Source organism: Mastigoproctus giganteus, chromosome 9 (genome assembly GCF_048544385.1).
Source record: "Mastigoproctus giganteus isolate SK-2022 chromosome 9, ASM4854438v1, whole genome shotgun sequence".
Taxonomy (NCBI): Eukaryota; Metazoa; Arthropoda; class Arachnida; order Uropygi; family Thelyphonidae; genus Mastigoproctus; species Mastigoproctus giganteus.
In genome coordinates, this window is record NC_143583.1 from 151,273,176 (window position 1) to 151,286,506 (window position 13,331).

The following is a 13,331-nucleotide window of genomic DNA, read 5'->3' on the forward strand; positions in this document are numbered from 1 at the left end:
ATAAAGTAGAAAATTATAAATAACTGTTCTTGCAACTATAAAAACAATTTAAACCTTTGCATTTGGACTTTCTCCCCCATTAAGATGGGTGCTCTAAACAATGAAAAGGAGATATATTTCACAAGGAAATAAATGTAATGAAATAAAGCTGTAAAAGAAGGTTGGAGCCAGATGAGAGATTGATGACTACTGCTTGTTTTTCCAAAGAGTTCAAACAAAAAATAAAAAAATAATAAATAAAAATAATTTTACTTTATTCAAACCTCTAGCTATTTTGAAATTTTTGTCTCGTGCTTTCAAAAAAATAATGCATTAAAGATAAAAAACAGTGCTTGGTACAAGTTGGTGTTTGTCCCTTTAATAAGCAGTAGAATACCTTTAGCTCAAGGTAGTTTATTTTATACTTTACCAAAAAAAAAAATAACTTGCATTATCAATAAACCAATGTATTTCAAGTTCCAAAGAAGAGTCTGATCAACATTGGGAAGCAAGATATCAAGATAATAATGACAAAGTTTTCAGTAGTCATTTACAATTTAAAAATGCCGAAGCAACACAATTGATGTATTATAAGGCTTGCAAAGTATTGGCTAGATTTTTTTTCCCTTTGAAATTTTCAAAAACTTAAGTTTTTCAGTATTTTAAATTCAATATTTTACTTCATATATAGATGAATAAAACAAAAAAAATATATATTACAGATTTATAAATATATTTTAGAACTAGAGTGATCAATAAAATTATGGACAATAAAAAAAATTATTATTTTTATTGTCCATAATCTCAGCAGATTTATTGTCCATAAATCTGCTGAGTTAAAAACTACAAATTGGAATATAATTTTAGTTCTGAAGTTATTTGCTAAAAGTGTTATAAATTGTAAATGCTATGACAAGAAAACTGCCTAATGCAATCACACAGATCCCAAAATCTTCTTTCCCTCCAAACTTATGACTATTTCATATTTGAACATAATGCATTGCACTTCGAGAGACGATGGTATGACTGACCAGAAGGGGAAGCTATACACTGATAAATGGTCACACTATAAGCCTTTAAATTTGGGATAAAAATCATCAAACCATATATATGAACACTGCAACTGATACTTTATACAGTTGATGGTTAATACTACAATATCCATCAATATACTTTGTACTTCTAAAATGTGTAAAGTAATATGTAATTCTCCTAATGTAAAATGTAAACAAGTTAATTAACATAATCATGACTGTTTCAGTAGACATGCGGGACATTGCTGTAATATCAATAACTTTTTAAACTAAAAAAATTAAATACCTTCAATTTTTGCTAAACCTTGAACAGTATATGGATCCATGTCCAATTCTCTAGGAAATTCAAAATAATCATTGAATTTGATGGCACATTCTCGTTCCCAGTCATAATCAAACCTTTTTAACTGAATAGCTAAAACAGGAGGTAATTTTTTGATACACAGCCGTTTAACAGTGTCAACCTGTTAAGAAAATGTGAAAAAAATAAACAGACAAATCTAAAAATCAATTATCATACAATTACCACACATGTACTAAAGTAATGCTTACCAAACTGTTTTCACAATTGGAACATATAAAGTTATTTAAAAATCAACACATCTGTACGATTTTATTTTTTACTGTATTATTAATAAGTACAGTACGTACTTAGATACCTCAGATTAAAACAAATCAGAAATCTAGATATAGCATGCTGGTGCTGGTATGTATGCCATCATCAACTAAGGAGATTGGAAAAATTTAGAAGAAAAAATAAACATGAAAACTACAAGGTTCAGGAATCAAAAAAGGAAGGTTTATAGCTTGGTACCAGGAAATGCAGGGAGATACAACGGGATTATATAAAAGTTGGATGATACCCACAGGAGCACTGAAAAATGCATATCCAGGAACTTACATTGATACTCTGATTACAAGGTTAAAGTAAACTTTCGGAGAATTGAGATGGCAAAGAAAGTTAGGTATATGATATGGAGTGGATGAGGAATATGGATAAGTAAAATTCTGCAAGGAATTCTGAAAAGTCATTGAGAGGTAAGATCAAACTAAGATGATGTTATTGTTGAATTTGCTTCATGCCATTTGGCCACATTTTGCCATCGACAGCTGAGGCTATATGCACTGATTACCATCTTACATCTCACTTGATTGTTTCATAAGTCACAGGGATTCAGGTAAGGTGATATTTATTAATCACTTTTAGGAAAACAAAAATGTCATCCATATCATGTTGGTTTCTAGTACACTGTAATGTTAATTGATTGTAATTATAAAGATGTTAAGAGAAAGCAGTTTCCGCTTTCTCAGATTATGAACAATGTGCATTCTGGCTAGTAAGGTTTCTTCCGTTCTCTTCCCTTTGATGGTTGGATTGCCACTGTTTGGATTCTCTCTTCATTTCAAAAATTTACTTGTTTGTTCATCCCACATGTGTATCCATGTTCTTTATAGGTTCATTGTATAATGGATTTATAAATCAACATAAGGTGTTCTGAAAGTAGAGGAGATCACATTTGAAACACTTTAGGCAGCCAAATCTGTCTGTTCATTTTGTGGGATCCAACAAAAAATGAACTGACCATGCTCATTAAGCTGTATTAATTGTATCTAAATCTGTAAAAGAGGATGACTGGAAGAAGATTTACACTATAAAGCAGGGGTGGGGAACCTCTTACATGTGGGCAAAATTTCGTCCCCAGTCAAATTTGAAACTGCCCACTGACGAAGTCCTCTAAAATACAATATGAAAAAATGATAGGCCTTAGGGGCAAAACAGTCATTTAATATAAGTTGTTTTAAGCACTCCATAAACAAATTTCTGTTAGCAAAAATTTTGTCTTCTGACATTAATCATGAGTTGGAATATGTATGAACTGATAACGTAATAGTCACACCATTATTACAGCCAAATAGCATTTAGCATTTGTTTCTTCCCCAAAACCACCCTTGCAGGCATTGGCTTTGTCTTATTATTTGAAATGTTGGTTTAAGTTTTGTCTTGGTTGGTTGTCGGTTGCTTCATTACATATCATTGCAAATAAGTGCAACAATTTTGAATACTGGCAAAATTTATGGTTCATTTTCTTATTTCTATTTAAGTCAATATTGTAAAGTGCATAAAAGTAACCCTTTTCTGCAATGATTAGTAATAATAAAAGAAGAAGAGCTGCAGGCAAACTTTGTTTGATGAAAAATGGACAAATAATTATACTGAACAACAAATTTTGGGTCATATCTTGTTACACGCATGAAAGTAACTTTACTTTATAGATTTTGGGGCGCTAAACACAGAAATAGTGATTAAAATGGCAGATTGGCTGTTGTTTTTTAAAAAAAAAGTAGTAGTTCATTTTTATACACAGTATTTTTTTTTTTTTATATGGCAGTAAGATGTAGCTGCAAACCTATCTATATCAAACATGGGACCTTTTCGCCTTTCGCTTGTATTCAGCTTTGGGAGCATCCCTTTTTGCCATCTAACAATAATCGGCTAACATGGCGGCACTCCATTTACTTTTGTATCTTTGTTCCACTGCTGCAATGCCTTGATGGAAGCAAATACAGATGTGAGTGTAAGAAATGCATCTTTAGTGACATGTTGTTTCCCAGTTTTTTTGTAAGAAGTAATGAGATCATCCACAAGTTGCCTGCTTTAACATTTCCTAAGAAAAGCCGTCAAAATATTTCGCGAGGCTTTCCCCACTGATTTCTCGCTATCGCTAAGGACATTCGAACTGTTTGTCTTTGAAAAGTTGCCTTATTTATGGACCAATGAAAATGCTTGCCTTAATATTCTCTGTATTTTGGGAATTTCTCCTGCAAGTAATTGAATGCAGGACTGTTCACTTCCAGAGCCTTCATGAAATTTTTCATGAGCTCCAGTTTGATGCAGAGTGGTGGAAGCAAAACTTTACTTGGATCTACCAGAGGTTCAAATGCTACATTCATCATTCCAGATGTTAATGATTTTTGTGGAGGCCAATTCTTTTTCTCGTAGTGCATATCCTTGGCAAGACTATCCCACTCTCGCAGAGAAAGTAAGAATACTTAGTGTAACCCTTTTGTAGTTCTAATGAAATGGTGATTACCTTTAAATCATCCCATAACAGCCACTCATACTTTTGACAGTGTACACCTAAGAGGATGTTCTCCATGTTTGTGCATGTTTCTTTTTTGTGGATGGCATATGCAAGAGATATTGAAGGCAGCATATTTCCATTGTGTAATAACACAGCCTTAAGGCTAACCTCAGAACCGTCTATAAATAGTCACCATCCTTTGGGAATGTGCCTCATGTTCATTGCTGACATTAGACCATCAACATCTTTCAAACAGTGAGTTCATCTTCTGTTTGATAGAATTTATCAGTCTTTATTTCAAATAAGAAATGCTGTCACTTTCACAGAATGATCTAGAAGATCCACCATTGTAGCCTTGAGACCAAAAGCCTTGCCTTATTCTTCAGAAGTTCAAGGTCCTTGATGAGGTCATTAAATTCACTTTCTGTGATCTTATGTGATTCAGAAGGATAAAGGTTTGGACAAAATGATGGATCCCTTCATGGGACGAAATGCAGATGATATATTTGGGTATGTTACTGTCCACTTTTTCTTCATTGTCATTTTCTGATGTAAATGAAAATTGCAATCATTATCAATCCATTGCAGAATTGAAGCTCCCACAACAATTCATGTCAAGGGAAATGGATCATAATCTGACACACTGGTCCAGTGCGGTTTGGCAGATCAACCATATTTAGCAGTCAGGGACATGTACCCCAGCCTACTCAAACAGCGTGTGCTACTGCACTCTCACTCCTAACCATTCGGCTATGGAAGCCCTACCATTTTCTAATAGGAGGCAGCATACAGCAGTAACAGTCTGTGAAATGATCTGTTGGCTCCCTCCATATCATGGACACTGCAAAAAGCATGTGTGTGGAGCCCAGTTCTTGCCCTGGTCACTTACTTTACATTCAAAGTATAAGAAGTAGGTTTTTTTTTTTAATGGCTGGAGCTAACCGCTTCATGGATTATCCAGAGATATCTCGTTTTTAGCTTTAAAAGTTATTTGGAACCACAAAATATCTTGGGATGCAATCATACCAAAAGCAAACAATAATATCTCAAAATTTAGGACTGAAACATATTTTCTCTGGCATTTATCTGGCTAATTTTGCATTAGGCAGGTAAATCCCGAGTTTTCTCAGGATCTTCTTACACTTGGCAGCAAATGAATGGTTTTCATTTTACTTATATTGCACAGCAATGTCAGAACAGTAGTACGCATTCCTGTGCCACCAATAAGCAAAATATAATTTGCCGCCCTAAATGCAGAATATTGAACCCACGAAAATAATTCACAAAAACAATATCGAAAAATATTTTGGCGCCCTCTTGAACTGCCGCCCGTAAGCGACGCATACCTCGCCTGTCTACTTGTGGCAGCCGTGTGGCAGAATGTAGTTAGTTCGCGATTACTGCTTGTGCATTCCACTTGAATTTTTAAATTTATTTATATAATGAGTAATGAAGACTTTTTCTGTGCCTTTCTTTTAGCTCAAGCACTAATTTATTAAAAAAAAAATCAGTATAATTTGCACACTTTTTGGCATACATGAGATAACTCGGGATAGCCCAAATGAGTTAATTACTCCCATGTATTTTCTACAAAAAAATTAATAAAAAACAAAAAAAACTATACAATGGGTATTCGCATGATGCATATTTTAAATCTGTAAAATAAAAACAGTCAATCTGTTACAGCACATTTTCCGGAAAAAAAATGTGCCGGGAAGGGGTTAAGGGACATTTTCTTGAAGCTAACGTGACTTCTCCACATTCGTAACAGAAGTCATCTGGACCATTCACATAATCACGGGGCATATTAATCTTACAGGACACAAACTCTACAGAAAGTAGGAATCTCACAGAGAACAAATCACCTGGTACCTATTTGAGGATTACTGCAACAGTGAAGATGCATTTGAGGCAACAACTTATCATGTGATAAGAGTGTGGTGTTACTGAAACTGAGGCTTTGGCGTGCGTTTTGCCAAGAGACATAGTTGATAATGTAGAGTAACTCACTAATATGAGATCCCAACTGTAATTGCAAAACAAATGCCAATTGACAAATTTTAATTTGATTTTCATGTTCAGCAACACGAAATTAGTCAAGAATGAGTATTTTCATTTTCGTAACATTTTACATGTTTTTTGTTTTTACATGGAAGTAACTGGAAAGTGTGTATATGTATATCTCATTCTTAAAGTTGTAGTTTATAAAATGCCACTATTTCACCAAGCATATGAACACAAAAAACCGAAAGAGACTGTGTTTAGACAAGGTAACATTTTTAAAAGTATCTTTATGCAAACAGCAATCAATTTTCAAAAAGACATATTATTCATGAAAATACATCCATAATGCAAGCAAGTTATGAAGTGTGTGAGCTAATGGCAAGGAAACTGAAATCACACATCGAAGGCAAGTTTGTATAGTTGCTGTTGCACAAATTTTAACTCCAGAAAAAGTCAGATTGTTTGAGAATATTAGTTTTTCACAGGGGACAGTTTAGCATTGGCATTAGCATTAGTAGAGGCATTTGATGCAAGAAAGCAAGCTTATGCAGCATCAGACAAAAAAAAAATATAAAATAAATAAATAAATAAAAATAACCACTTCCACTTCACCCCTCTGTTCGTTCGAAATACCTGTCCAGCTGAGCCTTAAACTTATTTAGGCTAACAACTTCCACGACAAGGGATGGAAGTCTGTTCCACCAACCAACCACCCGCTGGCTAAAGGCAAATTTCTGCACGTCTATCCTACATCTGTCTTTCCTCAATTTGAATTTATGCCCTCTCAGGTGATTATTCTGAGCTAGAGGAAGAATCCCATCAGCATTGGGCATGCTCAAACCATTCAAGGCTTTATACACCTCTATCAGATCACCTCGCTGGTGCCTAGTCTCCAGACACTGTAATTCGCAAAACTTGCATTTCTTCGTAAGAGCACCCCTTTGTTCCATTCACTAATCTTGTTGCCCTTCTCTGTACTCGTTCCAGCAGCTCTACATCCTTCTTGAAATGAGGCCTCCAGGCCTCTATACAGTACTCAAGGTGTGGCCTGACCATTGCCTTATACAAGGGAATGATCACCTCCTTATCCCTGCTAGAAAAATTCCTATATATCATTGACAATACACCATGAGCTACTCTTGCAGCCCATCTGCACTGCTCAGAGAACTTCATCTCTGCCTGCACAACCACCCCCAGGTCCCTTTCATTCTCTACCACTGTCAGTGTAGTACCACAGAGTTGATACGTTGCTCTGGGGTTGCTGTTTCCCATATGTAGTACTTTACATTTGTCAATGTTACACTTCATTTGCCACCTCTCAGCCCATCTGCTCAACCTTTCCAGATCCTGTTGCAGCAGCATAGTGTCAGTAGTGTCCTTGACAACCCTGCCAACCTTCGTATCGTCTGCAAACTTGGACATTAAGCTTGATATACCATCATCAATATCATTTATAAATACAGAAAACAATAAAGGACCCAATACTGAACCCTGAGGGACTCCACTAATAACATTAGTCCACGATGAGCAGCATCCATTGATTACCACTCTCTGTCTTCTCCCCCTCAACCACCCCTTTATCCATAGCAGCAATTTGCCGCCAATTCCACACTGCTTCAATTTGTGCAGCAGTCTTCCATGTGCAACAGTATCAAAAGCCTTTCTAAGATAAAAGTATATAATATCAAAGTTATTCCCTGCATCCAGTTCTTTTGTGACTGCATCATAGTATCCAATCAAATTGGTCAGGCAAGACTTCCCCTTAACAAAACCATGCTGTGTCCGAGCTATAACTGAAGTCTTGTCTAGATGATCCTGCAGTGCTTCTTTAACCAGTGCCTCCATTAATTTTCCGGGAACAGAAGTTCAACTCACAGGTCTATAATTACTTGTGTCAGCCTTTGATCCTCCCTTGTGAATTGGGGTCACATTTGCACATCTCCAGTCCATGGGTACCTCCCCTGAGTCCAAGGAAGCTCTCATAATTATGGCTAAGGGTTTGCTTACTTCCTTTGCTGCCTCCTTTAATATAACTGGATAGATCCCATCCACCCCAGGTGCCTTTCTTGTGTTTATCTTCAACAATTTCTCCTCCACTTTACTTTCAGTTATTACAAGATTCTCTAGCTTACTGCCAGAGTTGAATACACCTCTGGCATTCCCCTTGCTGAATAACTCCTCATGTGTGAATGTCGATGCAAAATATTCATTTAGTTTGTTAGCTACCTGAGCAGGGTCATCAACAGTTGACCCATCGATATCAAGTGGACCAATCTGATTCATCCCCTTCCTTCTAGAGTTTACATAAGTAAAGAACTCTTTGCTGTTTTTCTTCGCTTCCCTTGCCAAGGATCTCTCGTAATCTGCCTTCGCCTGCCTAACCTCCTTTGTAACTTGGTTACAGATCAACTTGTATCTATCATAGGCTTCTGTGTCACGTGTTAGTTTATGTATCCCATGCATTTTTCTTCTCTGCCATATGCCTCATTAGTTCATCTGACATCCATTTAGGCCTAAACCTTGAACAATATTTCTTAGTTGGTATGTAAAGCCTAGTAGCTTCCAAGATAAGTTCTTTGAATGCTTCCCATTTTTAATTTGCTGTTGGTAACATCATCAGTTGATCCCATTGTATAGAATTTAAATACTGTTTGGGTATCGTATTTGATGCCAAGGCACAGAAACGCTTGGTTTGAGAACCCTACCTCGAATTCGAGTGGAGTACGAAACTATACTGAGAAAGGCAACTGGACGGGATACAGAACTCAGTCCATCGTAATCGCCTTTACAAAAGCAATACCCCTTCCCTTTACCCCTAATGGTAGTTACCTCTTTGAGTAACTCCCACTTCAGAACACTGTGATCACTGCCACCTAGTGGTTCACTTATCGGCAGATTCTTAATGCATGAAGAATCACTACTGATAATCAAATCAAGAGTATTACTCCCTCTAGTTGCCTCCCGAACATGCTGATGTAGAAAACAATCATCCAATAAATCCACAAAAGCTTTGCTAGTGTGTGAGTGACCAGCCCCCAAATTCCATTCAATATCTGGGAAATTAAAATCTCCCATTAAAATCCCCCACTCTATTTCCCTGTACAGTTTCTTATCATACTCATCAGAGTCATTAGGCCTATAGCACACTCCTACTCTCAATTTTGATCTCCCAATGCTTATGTCACACCACACTGACTCGACACCGCACTGTCCAGCGATGTCGACTGGCTTCACTTCCTTGGATTTTATGTATTTTTTAACTAATAGCATAACCCCTTCTCCCTTCTGTTAACAAGTACAGACCAGGCTGAAAAAAATTCTACCCCTTGAGCCGTGCACAATCTTTCCAATTGATCAACAGGGCTCTCATCATATACTCCCTCCTATCGTGTCTGGGCAGAATTGCAGACACTTTCAAATTTTATACAGTCAAAAATCATGAACTCAAACTAAAAATGTAGAAAACTCCTTTTGATGTGATGTCAGATGAAGCTCCTGATTCCTTGCAACTAGAGTTCATTCATTTACAATCAGATAATACTTTGAAATCCAAATTTAATACTGTATAAATTTTGGAATTTTAAAAATCCTACGTAGATACTGAAAAATATCCATTTTTGAGGAATCATGCATTGAAAATTGCTTCAGTGTTTTGTACACTTACCAATATGAACAGTTTTTCTCAATATTAAATTTTGCCAAGAACCACTTGCATGCTAGACTTAAGGATGATAATCTTGTAAATCAACTAAGAATTGCTGCATCATCAGTGCCATGTAACATCTCTGAGCCAAAGTGAAGCAGGGAGAACCTTATTAAGGTGCAAGGTAAGATGTTAATTAATGCATTATAACATTTTAATTAATATTGCTTAAGGTGATCACATGCACACCTACGAAATTGTAAAATTTAACATTCGTTATTTTTCTCAGCAAAGATGCGCTCCTGTGGGAGCGCATCTTTGCTGAGAAAAATAACGAATTGCAATTTGTCACTGGTACTAAATAGGTTCCCCACCCCTGCTCTAGAGCATTCATAGCACTTAATTAATCAATATACAGGGTGTCTCAAAAATACACAGCATAACTTCAGGAATGAGTTCCTATGCAGACATTAAAAATATTTTATATCAACATAGTTACGGAAATGCTAAGTTTCCACGTTTTGAAAGTCTGTCTATGACACTTAACTGTTCACATCACCTTATAGTAATCGTTCAAAATGTCCACCTTCTGCCTGAATACAGGCCTCACATCGATGTCTCATGGAGTTGTGAAGACGATGCCAAATTCCTGGCATGTTTTGTATTTGTCTCACAACCTGCCACAATTCGATTGCGGAGAGTTTCCACATCAGCTACAGGAGTTGAATAATCAATGAGCGTGGAGGCCAGGCAGTTGGTCCACCCCACTACTTCAGGAGTAGTAGATCTTGGTCATCCTCTGTTGGCAGCACGAGGTACAAAGGTCCCATGTCCACAAAGGCGGCGATGGATACCTTCAAACGTTTCCTGTCTGGACATCTTCATTCTGGGAACCTTTTGTGGTACAAACGATGAGCCTCCAGAGCATTGCAGTCCGCCAAACCATACATAAAGTGCATATCCACTTGCTCCTGATTTGAGTACATGGTCAGAATGGAAAACCACTAGATTCTCTCAGTACCTTGTGATGAAGGAAATCACCTACGGGTGATAAGACATTCCGGTTAATAACTCGTGAACCAAGCATTTCCAGAACTATGTTGATATAAAATATTCTTATTGTCTATATGTGAGGAAATCATTCCTAGCATATAGACATATGAAGTTATGCTGTGTATTTTTGAGATGCCATGTATATGATGATTTGGGTAGATGAGGCTTGTTTTATATTTTCCTGGGCCAGCAGGATAGCAATATAACTCTGAGGTATAAGTACTGCATTGTTTGAAAATGAGGCATTAGGTAAAACTACTGGTGTACCAACTTTACTGTCAGTCTTGGAACCATCTATATACAGCTGAATGAAACTTCTAAACTGAGTGGAGCAAGTGACACATAAGTGCATAATGTTCACATCTGGAAAGTTATTCTCACCACACTGCTGAAAATGACTGTCAATATGTATCAGGGGCATTTTCAATTACTGAGTTCTATGCTAGTATCCTTAAGTATGCTCAGTCCCCAGCATGTTTTTAGAGCTTGATGTGAAATGCCAAATGGTTTGGTGAGTCTTGGTTTAGCTTCATTTTGATTCTGATTTTGCCACATGGGGTGATGTGGTGGTCTGCTGATTTTAGCTGCATAATTTAGTAGTAGTTCTTGGCTGAAGATGTAGAGCAGCTCAAAGGCTTCTGTATAGACTTAAATCAGCGATGTACTATGGTGTACAGAATCAAGCCTTTTCAGTACATAAAGGCTGGCCGAGGCATATGTAGGAGACCCATAGTCTAACCAGGGGCTGATTAGCAAGTGTTATATGTGTGTGTGTGTGTGTGTGTGTGTGTGCGCGCGCGCGTGCATGCAGTAATGTATGATCAGCATCCTAGGGCATAGAAGAAATTACCCTGAAAAGTTTGGTTTCCTAAAACAACTGGTACAAATATGTTTTATACATTCTAGGAATGTTTAATTTTTTTATCAAGTATTAAACCAACAAAAATCCAATACTAGGCTGGAAAGTAATATGATGAGAATCTAACTGAAGCTCTGGATCAGTGTGTAAAGTGTGTTTGTGATAGAAGTGCACTGTTGCTATTGGTTTAGAGAGCCATTGTTTTTAGCCTGAAAGACTATTTGGTGAATAGTGCCTTTTAGTTATCTTTCGATTAGTTGCATATTTTTTTAAAAAGACACGAGATGGCCAGATCATCAGCATACAGGTATGCATCAAGCGTGTCAGGTATACACTTAGTTGTCTTTGTATTTAATGACACAAGTGCTACTGAGGCCAAATTGTGTCTGTTCACAGTTTATAATCAACAACTATCATTATACATGTTGAATTATATGCTCTATACATGCCAACATGCTTGAAATGGAGTAAAATATTCACATCATTTCCCAGAAAACGGATAAATTGTACAATGTTTGTTGAAAAGTGCTGAAGTGGATGGTTAAATATAGGGAACAATTAAACAGTAATGATGGCCTATAAGTTGAGTATCACAGGATGAGCACTGGGGAGGGGCTTCCTGCAACAATTGGAAGAGACGTGTAAAATGAGTGTGCCCATTTCTGAGTCTTGCCAATACCACTTTCTCTCATCTGTTTAGCCAAAAGCCAGAGGGCCACAGCTCTGGATCTTGCTTTATCTGGTAAAGTTTATTGCTGGTATTACTTTTACAGATTTCTGAGTTATCATAATATATTTTGTAAATGAGAGGTTTACAGTCAGTGGAAAGAACCTGAGGATGTTGTGAGAGTATTTATTCATAAGAGTAGCATTTTCATTACACGGAACACGAAAATGATCTGGGATCCAGGAAAATGTTTTTGAGTGATTGGACTGGCCGTAGGAGAATAATTGTGAGTGAATGCATTTCAATGTACAATGAGAAATCCTTCTTTATGGCAGAAAATGCAGTGAAGAAGTCAGAATAAATTATAGCAGGCAAGATCAATAATCTTGCCAAGTGCTAACCTGATGGCATAAAGTTCATCGGCAAAGACAATGCATGCTGCCAGTAATGACACTGTAACTGGAAATAATCTGAAAACGCAGTGATTATTCATGCATTACGAATCTGCAGATAAAGAAACCTAGGTGGCAGTGATCATAGTGTACTGATGTGGGATTTACTCAAAGATGTAACTACCATCAGGGGTAAAGGAAAGGGATTTTGTTTTCGTTATGGTGATTACAGTGGTCTCAACTGAAGATATTACGTATATAAGTTATCAGGAGACACAGATACATATAATAGATATAAGATAATGTGCAATTAAGTCACAAAGGAGGTTAGGCAAGCAAAGGCAAATTAAGAGAAATCTTTGCCAAAGGATGCAAAGAAAAACAGAAAAGACTTTTTCACTTATGTGAACTCTAAAAGGAGGGAGATGAATCAGATTGGTCGACTTCACATAGATGGGTTGACTGTTGACGATTCTGCTCATGTAGTTGACAAACTACATGAGTATTTTGCTTCTCTACATTCACGTATCAGGAATTCTGTAGGGAACTGGAGGCCAGAAGCTTATCAAATTCTAACAGGGAGTTAAATGATTCTGTAATAACTGAGTGGAGGAGAA

At 36.8% G+C, this 13,331-nt stretch overlaps 1 protein-coding gene across 4 annotated transcripts in view; it reads right to left on the reverse strand.

Moving 5' to 3' along the window:
• Positions 1–13,331, reverse strand: part of faf (ubiquitin carboxyl-terminal hydrolase-like faf) — a 1,326,265-nt gene that overhangs the window by 440,861 nt on the left and 872,073 nt on the right. For all 4 annotated transcript variants that reach the window (XM_090382082.1, XM_090382083.1, XM_090382080.1 and 1 more), the window contains one exon: positions 1,300–1,477. In XM_090382082.1, coding sequence (XP_090238208.1) covers positions 1,300–1,477 — 178 coding nt within the window. The remainder of the gene's footprint in view (positions 1–1,299; positions 1,478–13,331) is intronic.